General features: G+C 36.4%; 2 protein-coding genes and 1 pseudogene across 2 annotated transcripts in view; 1 reads left to right on the top strand and 2 right to left on the bottom strand.

Annotated features, from left to right (window-relative positions):
- LOC141664227 (ADP-ribosylation factor 2) overlaps window positions 1-18,509 on the bottom strand; it is a 134,283-nt gene that overhangs the window by 84,735 nt on the left and 31,039 nt on the right. The window lies entirely within an intron of this gene.
- LOC141667339 (uncharacterized) lies at window positions 10,725-11,475 on the bottom strand. Its single transcript, XM_074473779.1, has one exon. The coding sequence runs from the start codon at window positions 11,316-11,318 to the stop codon at window positions 10,821-10,823; it is 498 nt and encodes a 165-aa protein (XP_074329880.1). The 5' UTR covers window positions 11,319-11,475; the 3' UTR covers window positions 10,725-10,820.
- On the top strand, window positions 16,069-18,438 carry LOC141668443 (putative nucleoredoxin 1; annotated as a pseudogene).

Here is an 18,509-nt window from a genome sequence, read left to right as displayed (position 1 = left end):
GATTATTGTGGTAAAAATGATTTAAGTCATGTGTGAATCTTAAGCAAGTAATAGTTTGGATTTAGAGCAAAAGGTGAATAATTTGTTACAAACATGCGTGTTTTTTTATGTAAGCATTTTATTAATCACAACATATACCACAAGCGGTAAGCTGCTTATAAGGGAGAAAATGCTATACGGATGCTTGTATGATTTTGATATTTAACAAACATTTATGCAAACGAACTATTTGTACCGCAGGCGGTAAGTTGCTTGTGTTAATTTTCGTAATAAATAGTTATATGGGCGAACTTATTTGTGCCGCGGGCAGTGAGCTGCATATAATGGTGTTGTAACAAATAGTTATCTAGGCGAACTATTCGGGCCGCAGGCAGTGAGCTGCATATAAAGGCGTTGTAACAAATAGTTATTTTGGCGAACTATTCGGGCCGCAGACAGTGAGCTGCATATAATGGCGTTGTAACAAATAGTTATCTAGACGAACTATTCGGGCCGCAGGTAGGTAACTGCTTTTATTGGCATTATAATGAATAGTTGTGAGATGGCATTACCTATGACGCAGGCCATAGGCTGCTTCTGTAGGCTTTTTAATAGGTAAGCTTTTGTAAAGGGTTAAGCCCAGGCCGATTATGGCTTTTTTAGTAATCGTAGGAGACACTATCATTCTAATATTCATAGCAAACATATTTATAGACGTAGGCTTCTATTTACAACATTCATAAAACACCAAACAAGTTAAAAAACTTACTGGAAAAAATGTCTGAGATGGGTGGCATGCCAGGTATTGGGAAGGGATTCTCCAGATATTTGTGTGAGGCGATAAGTCCCTGGTCGTATAGCTGGAGCTATGACGTATAGGCCTTCCCAAGTAGGGTCTAGTTTCTTATTTTTGGAGGGGGTAGAAACTGAAATGGCCCTGAGTACTAGATCTTTGATCTAAAACTGTCGAGGAAGAACTTTGCCAAAGTAAAGAGCAGTTTTCTGTTTATAGTTCGCCATCCGTATAAGAGCATTTTCTCTTCTTTCCTCGAGAAAATCCAAATTCGTCCGTAAGCCTTGTTGATTCAGCTGAGGGTTATAATCTTGGACCCGAGAGGAGGATTCTCCTATTTCCACTGACATGAAAGCTTCAGTGCCATAGGTAAGCCGAAATGGGCTTTCTCCGGTAGGCTTGTGGGTATCAGTGCGATAGGCCCATAATATATTTGGTAATTCTTCTACCCAGAGTGCCTTTGAATCCTGAACATTCTTCTTCAAACTTTGTAGGAGGGTTCGATTAGTGACTTCGACTTGACCATTAGATTGGGGGTAGGCCATAGATGATCTCAGGTGATGTATCCCGCAGGCTGTCAGATATTCCTCAAATTCAGATTCAATGAACTGCCTTCCATTATCAGTAATTAAAATACGGGGAATCCCAAAACCGGGTGACGATGTATTCATGAAAAAACTTTCGGCATACTGCGGAAGTCGTGTGAGCCACGACCTTGGCTTCAACCCATTTTGTCATATAATCAATGACCACTAGCAGGAATCGAATATTTCCTTTGGCTGGGGGAAAAGGTCCCATAATATCCATTCCCCAAGGGGATGGGGGATAAAATAGTCGTAGGAAAAACCGGAGGCAATCTGGGAACTGAAGCGTGAAACTGGCACTTCGCACAGGTCTTGACATAGTTTAAGCAATCTATCCTTAAAGTAGGCCAGTAGTATCATTTCCTGATGATTTTATGAGCCAGGGCCTCTCCAGATGAGTGGCTTCCACATATTCCCTCATGAACTTCGAGCATACAATAGTCTGCCTCTGCACAATCAACACATTAAAGAAGGGGTGCTAAGAAAGATCTTCGATAAAGAGTATCATCCACAATAGTGTAATGAGCAGCTTTGGAGCGTAATAATTGAGCAGCCCTTTTGGTTTGAGGGAGGATCCCGTCTTCCAGATAAAGGTAGATCGGAGTCATCCAATTTGGGTCGTACTAGAGTACTAATATTTCCGAAGCAGGCTCGGTCAGAGGAGTTACCGAAGGAGATGTTAACAAGATTTTGTCAAGACCCGTAGAAGGGGAGTGGTCGTCGTCTGTGGCTAACTTTGCTAAGATATCGGCTCTTTGATTTTCCTCTCGCATAAACTCTTTAAGGGAGGCAATGTGAAATTCTAGGAGTTTGGCTCTAGTTTCTTCAAGATATTTTATCATTAGAGGGGATTTGGCAGGAACCCACCAAGAACTTGGTTGACTATAAGCTGGGAGTCATTGTAGGCCTTTAAGTGTTGTACTTGAAGAGCTTTGGCTAACCGTAAACCCGTTAGAAGTGCTTCATATTCTGAGCAGTTATTGGTAGCAGAGAAGTTGAATCTTATAGATTGTTGGATCTCGAATCCTTCGGGGCTTATCAACAGGACCCCAGCTCCACTGCTGTCTGAGGTGAAGGATCCGTCAACAAATAACAGCCATAGAGGAGGTAGATGTACCAACTGGGAAGGATCTTCCATAAGTGTTTCAATTTTTGAAGGTGCAGAGTATTCGATTAGGAAATCGGCCAAAACTTGGCCCTTGATGGAAGGACGAGGTAGGTAGGTGATGTTAACCTAGCTGAGCTCTATAGCCCAACTTACCAATCTTCCGGAGAGGTCTGGTTTGTGAAGGATCTTCCGTAGGGGCTGATTGCTGTAAACTTTGATGTCGTGTCCTTGGAAATATGGGCGAAGTTTTCTGCTAGCAAGTAGGAGAGAGTATGCCATTTTTTCAATAGTGGGATACCTGATCTATGCATCCCGTAAGACATGACTGACATAGTACACAGGAAATTATTTATTTCCCTCTTCGTGAATCAAACATGAGCTTACGGCCCCAGGGGCTACGGCTAAATACAAATAGAGGGGTTCTCCAGAAAGAGGCTGGGAGAGAATCGGCGTAGATGATAAGTAACTCTTTAGGGAGAAGGCGTCCACTGCACTTCTCTAGATTTATTCACTCCTTTCAGTTCATCGAAAAAGGGGATGCTTCTTTCAGCCAACTTAGAAACAAATCTCCGTAGAGAAGTTAAACATCCATTCAACGACTGAATCTGTCTGGGTATTGTTGGGGGCCCATTTCCAGTATAGCCCTAACTTTTTTTAGGTTAATTTGTATCCCACGCCTACTGATCATATGGCCTAGAAACTTCCCGCTAGCCACTCCAAAAGTGCATTTGGAGGGATTCAATCGAAGGCCATGACTTTGAATGGTAAAGAAGGTTTCTCTCAGATCATGTAGGTGTCCTCCTTCAAATTTGGACTTGACAATCATGTCGTCTACATATACCTCTAAATTTCTTCCGATTTGGCTGGAGAATATCTTGTTCATGGTATGTTGATATGTAGCCCCAGCATTCATTAATCCCATTGGAAGAACACGGTAAGCATATACCACCCGATGGGTAATAAATGCGGTCTTTGCCTGGTCTTTGATAGTCAACTTGATTTGGTTATATCCCGAGAATGCATCTAGGAAGCTGAAGAGAACATTTCCAGCAGTGGCACCACCAACTGGTCGATAGTGGGGAGGGGATAATAGTCTTTGGGAGTAGCCTTGTTTAAGTCAGTGTAGTCAATGCAGACTCACCATTTGCCACTAGTCTTTTTGACCAACACAACATTCGATATCCACTCGGGAAATTGTATCTCATAAATAAACTTGGCTGTTAACAATTGGTTGATCTCCTCGTCTATATCTTGCTGTCTTTCAGGCACGAAATTCCTCCTTTTCTATTTGACCACAGTTTTATTGGGGTCAACATGGAGTTTATGGACAGTGATAGATTCATCAAGGCCTGGCATATCTTCAGGCTTCCAAGCAAAGATGTATGGGAATTCCCGCAGGAGTTGAATGAGTTCTTGCTTTAGAGGGGCTGAAGGCGTGATCTGATAGAAATACACCGAGTGGGATCTCCTTCCACTAGCTCAATATTTTCCACGGGTTCCCCCGGCTCAACTTTAGGTGTACGATGGAGTTCGGCTTTTGTTAGAGAAGTTTTCGAATAGAAGAATGAACTCTCAATCAAGAATACTTGTGAAGTTTTATCTTGTGAAGTTTTGGGTATCTTAGAGGAGCTTCCTTCTTTCGGTTCTCCGTAGGGTTTCCTCTTCTTATGTTGAATCTGAGCCAAGCTTAAAGTAGTGGAGTAGCAATATTGAGAAGTTATGGGATCAGTAATCAGTTCACCAGGTCCCATGGGGGTAGGGAACTTCACTTTCATGTGAGGGGAAGATATGATAACTCCTAAGAATAACAAGTTAGGTTGCCCAATGATAGCATTGTAGGGAGAGGCCATGTCAATGACATAATATTTAACTATGGAAGTTACCTCTTATGGAGAAGTGCCGAAGGTGGTGGGAATGTCAATAGCCCCCTGAACGGGTACGCCATGATTTCCAAATCCGTGGACAGGCCCCTGTATGTCTTCGAGCTTCATTTCTTCCAAGGGAGTACTTAAAATCATAATTCTGAGAGCGTGTTTGAAGATGATATCTACGGAGGAACCATTATCTATCAAGACCTTCTTGACATCTTGGTTGGCCATATCGAGAGTAACTGTGAGTGGACCATTTTGGCAAACACTTCCCTTGGGATAATCCGCATCTGAGAAATAAATGGAAGATCCAGTAAGGCGAAAGGCCTGAAGCGGTGGATCTATTTGCATGACCTCACAAGGCGTCATGTATCCTCCTACAATCATATCAACCACATGCCAGGGTGGTGCAGCTCTTGCGATACCTTCCAGTTGTTGAGGGTTTTGACGGTCTCGAGGGGGAAGATAATCATTTAAGAGTCCTCTCTTCACTAGTCTCTCTAAGAAGTATTTGATGAAGGTGCATTCATCTGTGTTATATCTGATTCCCGTATGGTAATCATAAAAGTGGGTTTGATCTCTCTTCTCTGTGGGTGTTCTCATAGGATCGGGTAATTGGAAGAATTCTTTGGTTCTTGTTTGTTGAAGTACGTAAGATGGGGTTTGCGTTAAGGGGGTAAAGTTGGGTTCCTCTCGGATTTGTCTTGGGATGGCCCTTTGATCTGTAGGGAAATTTCTCCGGCCTCTTCCTCGAAAGTCTTCCATCCCATCCACTTGCATGGCTCTTCGACCTGACGAGGAAGGTTTTCCTCGAGCCGAAGGGTAGTAAGCACTAATTCTTTCATCTGTGGCGATATAGGTCGAAGCTATGGTATATGTTGAGTGGCATTTATGACACTTTATAATGCTCTATTAAGCTTTGAATTGGTGTAATTGTACTCAAGTTATTGGTGTTTTAATGTATTTTCTAGTGTTTTTTCATTTCAGGCATTAATCTGAGAATCAGGTGAATTAGCATTGATTTGATGCTAATATGGTGTTAGGTTGGTGTCTAAGGAATAAAGCTCGTGAAGACCGGCTCAAATCTGCACAAAAAAAAATAATAGTTTTGGCAGAAGCCCAGCGCGCCCGCGCTGATCAAACGCGCGCCCGTGCCCGAACTTCAGAGAGCCAGTGCGCCCGCGTTGATCAAGCGCGCGCCCGCGCCAGGTCGGGTTTCAAGAATCCTATTTTGAATAGAAGACTGATTTTCGGACTTCTCTACTGATCGGGGCTGCTATATAAATAACTTTAGGTCATTTTTAATAAGATATCAAGCTAGAGGCATATCAAGGAGAGCCGTAAGAAGACCGTGTTAGCACGATTCAACGAAGACGAAGAAGATCTTGTTTTTACTTGTGAATCTTTGTTCTAAGTTGTAACTTGGATGCTAGTTTTCTTATTTGTGAACCTTACTCTTGTTTCGTACTTGGTTTTATTTATTCGTTATAAAGAATACGTTTATTATACCATGCTTTCATCGGAACCCATGTTGATGATGAGTCCGATTATGGGCTAATCGTTATCGTGGGGTTCTAACAGATTTATTTATGGATTTCTTTAGTTAAATTGTTTCGATGCCTTAGTATGTGGTGATTGTATGATAACCTAGTATTGGTTGTACGTATTCGTGTTATGAGCGTCGCGAACTTATAAGATAGTATGTTAATTCTTAATGAATCGAAAGTGAATTTAAGGATTTAGAACTTGTCATGCTAGCATAGGTTCATGTATTTGTTATACATGATTCGTAGGTAATTTTAACCATCTTACTTGCCCTATGTAATCAAGATAGATAACTTGTGCTTAAACCGTTATGTTGTCAAATTCTATAGACATACAAGGTCTCAATATAATTGGTGTCTATTCAGCTTCTATCTCTTTTGTGGATGTCTGGTAGTATGGTATTCGTGCAACAAAAGTTGGCGTTTATCAGTTTCGTGTTGTCTGATTAGTGTCATCACCATTGCATGTTAAGGTTAAGAACGATAAGGCTATTGAATGAAGTATTTAATGAAGTTAGAATCCCATGTTTGTCATATATATTAATTCAGTCAATCTTATTCTCTTAGTTATAATTGTTAGTTTAATTTTTAGTTTTAAACAACCTCAATTTGTTATCGTCTTAGCATTGAATAATAACCATATATTGTTGCTTAAGTGCATAAATTAATTAGTTAACCAAAGCCAGTCTATGTGGGAACGAACTAGAAAAGATTCTATACTACTTGCGAACTCGTATACTTGCGTGTATTATTAGCGCATGTTTAACAACTAACAGTATAGGGTTCGAAAAGATCCGTAGGCTCCCGATTACACAGTTCTTTACAGCAATCTCGGCACTCTTGATAGTTCATATTGCGGATGAAAGAATCCACAACACTTGTATGCTTCAATTCTCTAACTTTGAAAGCCGCATTCTTAAATTTCTCAATGTACTCCCGTAGAGTTTCACCTTGTTCCTGCTTTAAATTCTCTAGAGATATCGTATGAACAGCATGAGGGGTATTAACACGGAATTTTGATAGGAATAATACCTTAAACTCTTCCCAAGAGCTAATAGACCTAGGGGTTAAACTTGAGAACCAAGTCCTGGCATATGCTTTGAAGGTTGAAATGAACAGTCGACACTTGGTGATATCGTTGTACCTATGACATACCATCAGATTTTCATAATAACTTAAATGATCATTCGGGTCAGAAGTACCATTGAACGATTCCAAGCCAGTGATTTTTACTCCGAGATTGACGGGGGTAGCTTCCAAAGCTTCAGTGAAAGGTGATCCTCCTGTGGCCGTATCCGCGGCAGCCCCAGGGTATAAGCCTTCTAGCCTGGTTAGGCGAGTCATCAGGTTTTCCTGCCTTTCCATAGGGGTAGCGATTCGATGGGCCCTCCTCAGTTGATATGGGGACCTCCTGACCCTTCGAGCTGGGGTAGGCAGACTGTACCGGGACCCTCATTCATCATGCGAAGTACATTTTCCTGATGATTCAGAAGATGGAGTCCTTTGGGCCCTATGGGGAGGGCGTTCTCCAGATCGAAGAGTGTTGTAGCTAGGATAAGAGCCTTGGGAATATTCATCTTGTAAATTTGGTTGGGGATATTCAGGTGAGGGGGACCTAGAGTGTCTTCCAAGATAAGAACCGGAAACGGCTTTAGGGTAATATTGAGGGTGATGAGCTTCTTGTTGATTTGTAGCCATCTGCGCTGTCAAATGATCCATCTGCTGTTGCATATAATTCTGCTGAGCCCTCAAATTGGACAACATACTATGCGTAGGAGAATTATTAGGTGTTTTAGAAGAACTGCCGTAAGTGTGGGATTCGTTGTCTGATCCGTTACTCATTTTTCTTTGGGGGGTTTTGGATAAAGAAAGAAGGGATGTAGTTGTGGTATGGTGATTAGTATTCTTTGTTGGTTCCCCGGCGGCGCCGCCAATTTAATGGCTTATGATTATGGTTTCTGGGTGTGATCCGTAGGGAGTGTTTATTTTTTATTTGTCTTGTTGTGTATGTCTCTCTTTTTCTTTGGTTTTCCTTTTTATCCCCTTATGATTAGCCAGCTGTCCCCTAGGTCAGTAAGGGGTGACTGTTATAGGTTATTCAACACGTGGTAGACTGAGAGAAGGAAAGAGTATGACATGCTAACCTGGTGAATGACACGTGTAATGTTTAGAGGATAAGATTGAGATGTGGGGCCGACGGCCTATGGAAATTGAGCCTTGGGTTATAACCTCTTGTCGTTTGTGGTTTGCGGATATTTTAACTTACGGACTCCGAAGATGCACCATACCTTCGGTGGACGTAGGTCCTTTATTATGTAATGGGTTTTATGGAACCAAAGGGAAGGGCGTTTCTATTTAAGGTTCTTACAGCTAGGACCGTAGGGAGATCACAAAATTGATGCCATCAACGAGTCTAAACATTTAATTTGATGATATACTTTTCCATATTTTTGCTGCTATGAAATCAGGTTCCCAGTTATAACAATCCACGAGTGAATGCACACCACCACATTTCAGTTTTAAAGCAAATAGCGATTTTGGTATACATTACATATTAACTTGTGTTAGAGAAAGATTTTTAACAATCTTATTCTAAACATAACAATTTTATAAAACCGTACTCTCGTTCAAATTGATATTAGTGCTGAATATATTATCAAATTCAACAATCCTCCACGGGTCAATTTCGATACTTATATTTTGTTATTTCTGAATTTTCTCATTACTCGGAGAGAAAAAACAAATAATAACCATGTTTTATAAACGTAATAAGCACCAACAAATAGTAACCATGTTTTACAAATGTAGATAAAAAATAAGCACCAACAATACTTTAAAGAACACTTGTACGATTATCACGGTCCCAAATTATCACATATTTTGTCAAAAATAATAGTAGTTATTTGTCAAAAATAATAGTAGTTATTTTTTAAAAAAAGAGAATAATATTGTCCAATTTTTTTCAATTTACAAAAATTCAGCATGTAAGAATACACATGTTCAGCAAATCCTTTTTAGGAACTTACGCCTAAATTTATGAGGTAAGCAACTCCATGAAAAAGTTCATAAATACATTACTTTGAATAGATTTATCAGTAGAACAATATTCGTTATCATCATTCACAACTGATCAAAAAATCATAAGATTCATATATAGTAAACAAAAATATAAATATCACTACTATTATCATTATATTGTATCAATCTTAACTAGCTATGTCTATGCAGGTCCACTGGCGTTTGAGCCATTGGTTCGTTGCTGCAGGCACTTCCACTTCTTCAGACCATACAGAGCTACTACAATAAAAATCAATACAGCCACGGTCCCCAGGATCCCCTTCACCCAAGCACCGCTGCTGGTCTGGTGAGTAGATTGTGCATAAACGTTAGGGTCGAAAACCGGCGGTGAATAAAACACCGGAGGTGGATAAACGGAAGGATTAGAGTTGAAAGCAGGGGGTGGGGGTGCATAAACGTTAGGGTCTAAGGGTTGTGCCATGCTATATTTTTATTCGTAATAATGGGTAATATATTATTTTACCCTGATCTCCTTTTATAGAGTTTTTTTTAGTAGGTTACTGGAAAATAATTTTTTTGATTGAGCTTGACTTGTTCTTCAAGTCACATTCTTTCCATCATTATATTTGAGACATAATTATTTTCACTGCAAATTCTAACTTTCCTCTTAGACTAAATATTAGCATGTTTCTCATTCCTCTTAGACTAAATATGGAGTAGCATGTTTCTCACAATTTTGGATGTTTTTGATTTCCAAATAAATCTCACGGCTTATTAAAAAATTAGAGCCAATTCTGCCAAAAGTACAATAAGAATAGTACTACCTCCGTCTCGTTGAGATCTCTACGTTTGCTTTGTGCACGTATTTCAATGTTCAAATATCGTATAGTTACATAATATTTTTTTTGAATTTTTTTTTTCTGAATAAAAAGTTTAATGTTTAAATTTTTATTCAGAAAAAAAAAATTCAAAAAAATATTATGTAACTATATGATATTTGAACATTGAAAAGCGTGCCAAAAAGTGATGTCGCTTTTGAATGTTCAAAATATCATATAGTTGCATAATATTTTTTTGAAATTTTTTTTTCTGAATAAAAATTTAAACATTAAACTTTTATTCAGAAAAAAAAAATTCAAAAAAATATTATGTAACTATACGATATTTAAACATTGAAATACGTGCAAAAAGTAAACGTAGAGAAATCAACGGGAATGAGGTAGTAGAAAATAGATATATTCAATTTAACTATTAACATACCATAGTGTTTGATTGCTTTGCTGTTCTCTGCTCTATACTTATTTGTTATATTCTCCTATATCTCCTTCTTCTACTTCAAATGAAACCAAATTAGATATTCAATAACACTGCCCTAATCAATAGGCTCCCTTCACCTTTTTACTTGAATTAGTTTCTTGAGGCCAAAACTATAGAAGAGTTAAAAGAAGGGAAAATGTCATTGTCATAGTAGAATTTTTATTTTCAGATTAAAATGAACTGAAAAGACAATAATATCTTCGTATATAGTACTAACTAATGTGTTATATATGTGCTGTCAGGGCATTTTTGTCTTTTCACATTAATTTTGCTATGAAAATTAAAAATCAGCCCTAAAAATAATATTTTTCAGTATTGTACTATTAGGCTCGATTATTACACCCTTTTCTTTACTTTTTTTTAGAGCCGGGACGGGGTTAAGACGCGTAGCGATATACCGGAAACGGGGTAAGTTAAAACCCCCAACCTAATATGATTTATCCAATGCATGGTCTATGAAATCTGTATTAATGTATGAAATATTGTAAGATTAAAGATAAATTTCACAGGGCATCTAAATTAATAATTGGTAATTCCCACAAAAGAATTCGCCAACATTACAAACCTCGTCATAAATTTCTTCATTAAAATATTAATTATATCCCACACTTATTTTAGTTGGCTATTTTTAGCAAATTTCACTTCCTTCTTAGGCGGTCCATTGTGAACCGCCTTAGGACCTCTAAATTCTTCATATTTTGCTCCTTTAGCACTAGGATTTTTTTTGTCAAATCCAAACTCAATGTCTCCTGCACCTCTAGCTCCACCCTTCGAAAATGCTTTAGGCCCCGGCCCTCTGAAATCCTCATGAGCAGACACTTTCGAACTCGAAAGTCTCTTGTCAAATCCGAATTCCAAGTCTCCATGAGAACCATTGTTTTTCTTAGCATCTTTCACCTTAGCTTTGCTTTGCTTTTCCTTTGCATTATCGCGACGCTTGCTGCATAACCTTCCCAAACAACAAGCAATGGCAGATATAAGGACTATGACCGCGAGCACCACGAAAACCGTCCCGAATGATCCATTCGAATGGTGCGTAGCTGCAGGAGACGGTAGTGTGTTAGGAGTTGGATAAACTGCAGGGTAATCTTCAAATGGCTGCGACATTTTTTCGGAACAATTTTTAGTGTAAATATTGTGTGAGGGGCTATAGGCTAGAGTAAGAAGAAGTGTTACAAGAGGGGCTATAGGCTAGAGTAAGAAGAAGTGTTACAAGTGATAAATGGAAGAGGCAAAAATATATTATATGCTTGTTTAGGGATCACAAAATGGTGATCTAATAAGACATATTTGAATTCAAAAAAGAACATATTTTTTCTTTAATAAAGAGATGTTGCATCTGTGCTTTACTGCAAGAGATTGGATTTTAAGCTACATTGTATGAAGAGAAAGTGATGATTTTGGTAGCTTTAAACGTCAGTCTCGAGACAATGAAAGAACCTTGTTGATCATCCGACAAACACTTTCTCTTTTCTGTGCACTTCTTACATTGTTTTTCTTTTCTTTTATAAATAATTATTTTTTGGGGAATTAAATTTAAATATGTAGTATAAGAATTTGTATATATTGGTCTTCGGTGGACTAATAATCTTAAATTCCGAAAAAAATATGCAGTACTAAGAAAGATTTTTATTTTATAAAAAAAATTGGACTGATTTTTATCTATTGATATCTGATAAACGTGTTGGGTTTGGTTTTATTAATTACTCTTCTGTCTCATTCATTTCTATACAGTTTTTTGTTGGGACGTCCCTTTCAATTGTATACGTTCCAAAAATATAGTAAATTTTTATAATATAAAATACAATTACACCCACTATTTGCACGCATTTCGAGATTTTTATAAAGTATAGTTTCATAATGTTTTTTTAAAAAAAAATTGAAGAAAAGTTTAAACCTAAAATTTTTATTCAGAAAAAAAAATTAAAAATTATTATGAAATTGTGCTTTAAATAAATATTGAAAAGCGTGCGAAAAAATAATGTATAGAATTTAATGGGAAAGAGAGAGTACTAATTAATGAGACGGATTGAGTAATTGTTAAGAAATTTGCAATAAGATGGTGGAGAAAAAGCCAGCATTATTGGCATGAAAAACAGGGCTAAAGCCGAAAGTGTGTATGCAATACTGCGATGGATGTACATGTAAATCAAAGTAGTCCTTGACTGATTTTTGAAATGGGAATAATATGTCACCATATGTCTGGATAGCTTACGTAAAGGACAACTTATATAACTACATTTTAATCATCTTTTTATGTTTGTATGAGACAATAATAGAGTGTGAAACATGCAAACCAACATAAGCTCCTAGAATGAAACTTAATTATTAAAGGATAAGTCGGATACTACAAATCATTTATAGGGATTGCACTTGTGAAACATGTAAATAAAAATAATTTCACACTTTTTTAACTTATAAGTTGCTTATAATATATTTTAATCAGCATATAATATATTGTACTACTTTACTAAAAACAAATTTATTTCATTTATATACAACAAGTTTATTATTTTTAATTTTATTTTTTATATTTTAATAATAAAATAACATATATAGTACAATAATAATATAAAGAGAAAAGTTCTATGGAGACCACATTTTTATCGGAGACCTCGGAAACCACCTGTGTTGTACAATCAAAACACTATGAAATATATTATTTTGTGAAGTATGTTATATGAATATCACTAATTCATTAAAATTGTTGAAGATCGTTTTAAGTTTAATAAGTATAATGTGTATGTTCTGCAGTTTGAACAAATGTTCTGCAAACTAAACATGTTTCGTAGAATAAAATTTTTTGTGATGTTCTACATGCGTTACATGTATGATATTCAAGATTTTGAATAAAATCATGATTTTTGCAGAACATTATTCGTAAAATAATACGTTTTGCAATGTGTTTATGCAAGATTTTAGTTGCAGAACATAAGTGGTCTCCGTGGTCTGCAACGAAAACGTGGTCTCCATAGAATTTGACTCATAATATAAAATTTAGTACTAATGGGCTGTAATTGAATTTAAAAATAACCTAATTTTTATAAAAATTACATCAAAATAGTGATGCAAATGCTGTAAGTTGTCATGATTGGTTACGGTCCTATGGATTGTTAAAAAGTGAATTTAGTGTGGATACTTGTAAAGGTAGACATGAGTAAGATTCTAAGCCCAGTAAATTGTAGCCCATACTGAGGCAGTGAGACCCTTTTAATAGATTATTATTGTAAGACTAGTCCAATTGTATTTTTCTTTTTGAAGTCTGGCCCATTTGATCAGTCACGCAAATACTGGATTTTTTTAATTTTTACAGGATACGAAATTTCAAGAAATGAAGTTCAAGTCTTTTGAAATTTACTATAATCATCATTCTTTCTAAAATTAATTAATAAAAATAAAGCTTTAGATGAAGCGAAAAAGAAAAAAAAATCAAGTAGTTAATTTTTTACTCGTCAACTATATTTACCTAGCCCGTAATAAGATGAACACTTCGGCCGGACATTAGAGCATCTCCAACGTTGTTTTCAAATTCAACTCCAATCCAACAACACTAAATTTTAGACACTCATGTATTATATAGATTATTTTATTATTAAAGTAAAAAAGTAAAGTTAAAAGTAATAAAGTGATGCCATACAAATGAAACAAATTTATTTTATTAAAGGAGTACAAGATAATATAAAAAACTCTAAAAATTTAGTGTGACACCAAATTTAAATTTGGTGTAACTTTTGATGTGACACCAAAATAATGTAACTTTTAAAATTGGGTTGAAGATGAATATTACACCAAAATGGTGTAAAAGTGAATATTTAGAGTTGAGTTGGAGATCACTTTTGCCTTATCTACTAATTTAAAAGTATATAAGATTCTTTCTTTAACAGATTTTTAAAAGAAATTTATACCCTTTACTCTTGAAAGCAGAAGGTCCGAAATCAGCAACGTCTAATCAATAAACCAAATATTCTTTTGGTGAAACAAACAATTATCAAAATTTGGTCATCTATATATACACATATATTTAAATATTAGTTTATTATATACTAATTTTTTTTTGTTAATTAATTAAATATACAATATCAGGACTCGAACTTTTAACATCCATAAGAGTATAAAATCTCAACCCTACATCAAACTCTTTATTGGCTTACAGACTCATTTTGAATTCCCTACAACTACATCTTATACTAGGTTCATTTGGTTGGAGATAATCTAAAATTAGGTATGTATTTGTTGGTTATTACTCCTTGATATTTGATCAATAATTTTATTTTCTTAAACTCATTATTCAAACCCTCGGGGTGAAATACCCACTATTTGGAGAAATTAGTCCAAATACCTATTGACGGAATTTTCGGTCCAAAATAGTCACTGAATATGCATTTGAGGATGGAGATTTAGTTTTTAAAAATTTAACAAAGAATACACATGTTTAACATGCTTATTTACATTTCTTTTTGTGAACGAACATGCATATTTTTTGTACAAGCAAAAACAAAGAATATGCTTGTTGAATATTCATATTCGCCATATGATGACAATGTACATGAATGTTATACTCCAAAAAATGTCTTAACCCCGAAGGAAATTGCAACATATAATCCCTGATCCCTCTCTCCCAACTATATGTCTATATCTCAAACTATCCACAAGCATCTTGCTAGTAAACCTCACTCTCTACTTTAATTTCACCGTGTCAATTTAATTTCTTTTATACAAAAACAATGGCTGAAATTGCTGTTAACAACACTGCTGAAGTTCTAAAAGCAAAAGCATTAAGCATCTGATTGTCATGATCTGCAGTCTCTCCTTTCTTCTCCTGCCATAGATTATCTCATTCGAAATTCAGGTGACCAGGTAAATTTACATACATGGCATGCAGTTTTTTTTATTTCTGTCGTTGAGTGTTGTTTGTGTATTTGTTCCATGTCCTTTTGACAACTAAATTAAGAAATTTTCCCGAGAGAAACTTTCACGTGGATGAATTGTACTCAGACAATAGAATTCATTTTATTAAAGAATATTTATCATCTAACCAAAAGACATGCGAAATGGAAATTTAGATAATAAAACTTTGAAGTCCGTACAATAGAAGCAAAAGATTCCTGAAAAAATTCAACATGAATCAAATATCATTACACTAATTGAGAAGCTCCCTTATATGTTTAATTGTACACGGTTACTAATTGTTTTATTATGTTTTTGGATCAATTTGTTGTATGTTGAGTTCAGGATCGTTTTTTATTTCATAAATGTAAATTAATGTGTCAAACTCAAAGTTTAGTTAGTATAGTAACTGCTAATCGAAATTTGAATTCAGAATTTGGCGGGTAATTGAGAATTGAAAAGCTTATTTAATGATAAGATGCATTGGAGTGAAATTTACACTGATCCGAGATGAACTCATTTGTTAATTGTGTGGTTTTTTCGTTTATGATCACAGATCTACGAGTAAGTTTTTTGATTTGTGAATTTTAGTGAGTATATGATACCATGTTTGTTCCCAACCTAGATGATAATTCTCGCTTCTCCTGTGTTTAGATCCTAAATAACAACTCATGTGATAAGATTTGGAGAAGCTTTTGCCGCATAGTGCATTATTGGCAAAAGTTTGTTGCGAGCAACAACTTAATTTTGTGTTTATCTTAATAAACTTGCTACTAAGAAATTTGTCATCACAACAAACTTGTTGATATATATTGCATCTGTTTGAGTCGTATGAAATATTTTGATTACAATTGTGTTCTCTGTTTTATAAATGTTAATATGATCCGAATAGTTCATTGGGAGAAAAGATTTAACTAAGTTGGCTATTAGTTTTGAGAAAACTGTTTACTGAAGTTTTCAAATCAATGGTATGAAAGGCAAGACAGTTGGTTTATACTTCTCAGCCTCATGGTGCGGTCCATGTCGTTGTTTCACCCTCGAGTTGGTAGAGGTATGCAATGATGTATCTGCAAAGGGAGGACTTGAAATTGTTTCTGTTTCAGCTGATGAAACTGTTGAATCATTTAATGAGTATTTCTCCAAGATGCCTTGGCTTGCTGTTCCCTTTTCAGATTCAGACACACGTCATAAGGTGAATCGCTTATTCAAAGTGAGGGGAATTCCAAACCTTGTCTTCCTAGATGAGTATGGCAATGTCTTGAAGGATCATGGAGTTCTGGTTATTAACAGATATGGAGTAGCGGGGTACAATTTACCTCACAACGTTTGAAAGAACTCAAGGAGCAGGAAGAAGAAACTAAAAGAAACCAATCCCTGATATCCATCTTAGTGTCTCATCCTCGCGACTTTGTAATTTCAAGGGAAGGGAAGGCGGTGAGTTATCATGTTTGGAGTTCTTACATGCTTACAAGCTTTGAATAATATGTTTTTATTAATACAACTCTATTTGCTTTTCTTACAAGCTGAATTGATTTTATATGTCCTGTGATCTCTCAAAACTATAGGTACCTGTCACAGAGCTTCAAGGGAAAACTATAGGTCTATATTTCTCATTGGCATACAAAGAATGTGTTGAATATACCATTCGACGAAGACAAAGAATCATTAAACAAGGTCTGGTAGGTGCACCATGGCTTTCGCTGCCTTTCAAGGATAAAAGCTGTTACAAGCTGGCAAGGCACTTTGAGGTTTGTTCCCTACCCACTTTAGTCATCTTAGGGCCAGATGGTGAGACTTTACACCTAAATGTGGTTGATGAAATACACGAACATGAGATTCTGGCTTACCCTTTTACTCCTGAGAGGTTTACGGAGCTTGAGATGATGGAAAAGGCTAAGCCACAAGAGCAAACATTGGAGTCTATTCTGGTCTCAGAAAAGCTTGATTTTGTAAGCGCAAAAGATGCAGTCAAGGTTAGATCTCTAAAATATTTGCAGTTCTTATAACTACCACTCGTACAGTTGTCTTATCTAAGTAGTCAGTGTTATGTACTTAATTTCGTTAAGAAGTGGCATTTCCAACATCATGTTCGTTAAAAAGTTCAGCTTCGCCAGTTCCCAGTCAACATATAGGCCAAGGAAGAAATGAAAAGGGCAGTGAGCAATCTAGTCTGAAATCTGCCTGAAGTTTTTGATATGTATTCAAATTTTCTTATTTTCTGCATTCAGGATTTGCAAGAAATTACTAATGAAAATTTCTTTCTTGAAGTTTCCGGTGTCTGAACTTGTTGTGTCCTTCGTGTCAGGGGCGGATCCAGGAATTTCCAGGGACACCGACCATATTTTGTGAATACACCCTTATATATATATTAATATTTTCGGGGGCATTTTCATATATTTTCAAAAAAATTAATGATAAAACATGGTAAAATTTTATTTTAACGTGTCACAGTGCCCCTTACTAGATCCTTCCCTGCTCCCTGTCATGATTTTACCCAAAAGCTTATTGAAATTTATCACACTATTAAGTTGAAGGATAACTGCTTCGAACTAATTTTTGGTTCCTTCGATCGAGACCAAACCTCCTTCAGTGAGTACTATTCTGGAATGCCATGGCTTGCACTTCCATTCAATGACACAAGGAAAGCATCACTAGTTCGTTTATTCAAGGTTCTCAAGATTCCCAAATTAGTAGCAATAGGGACAACTGGCAAGACTGAGACAACAGAAGCAAGGGACCTTGTTATGCTTCATGGCGCTGATGCTTATCCCTTCACAGAACAGCGCATAAAGGAGATTGAGGAAGCTAACAAGAAGATTGAGGCAGAGTACGAGGAGATTGCAAAGGGGTGGTCTGAGAAGCTTAAACTTACAGTCCATGAGGCACATGAGCTGGTACTCACCAGCTCTCGTATATACATTTGCGATAAGTGTGATGAGGACAAGGACGGGCATTCTATTGCGAAAAATGTGACTTTGATCTTCATCCACAATGTGCTTTGACAGAAGAATCAGAGAACAAAGATGTTGATGTTAATGCTGTGGAGGATGTCAAAAAAGAAGAGAATTCCCAAGGACGGGTTTGTGTTGGAGACGTGGAGACGTTTGCTTCAAAGCTTAAAAGTTTACTTTCAGGAAGTTAAATTCGTTTGAAGAAACAGGCTTGTCAGATTTATACTTTGCTCTCTTACAAGAGTATAAGAATATTGTAACTTACAAAGGCTTGATGAATTTGCTAATATAGCAACAGCCTCATACTATCAGACAATTTCAAGAGAGATTCAATGCTTTTTTAGTTTGTTCTTTTTTCTATTGTATTTACATGAGTTTGCTTAGTCAAATTGGATTAGAAATCAATTGCTCTAAGACAAGTATTCTTTCTTAAAGCACACAAGTAGCAACCCTCTAACTG

The sequence above is a fragment of the Apium graveolens genome, chromosome 6 (genome assembly GCF_009905375.1).
Source record: "Apium graveolens cultivar Ventura chromosome 6, ASM990537v1, whole genome shotgun sequence".
In the NCBI taxonomy this organism is placed as follows: domain Eukaryota; kingdom Viridiplantae; phylum Streptophyta; class Magnoliopsida; order Apiales; family Apiaceae; genus Apium; species Apium graveolens.
The sequence above is the reverse complement of the archived record's forward strand: the minus strand, read 5'-3'. Positions and strand labels throughout refer to the sequence as shown.

Bases quoted from the DNA above. Each gene is read 5' to 3' on its own strand.
- LOC141667339 (XM_074473779.1), bottom strand. From the start codon at position 11,318: ATGTCGCAGCCATTTGAAGATTACCCTGCAGTTTATCCAACTCCTAAC.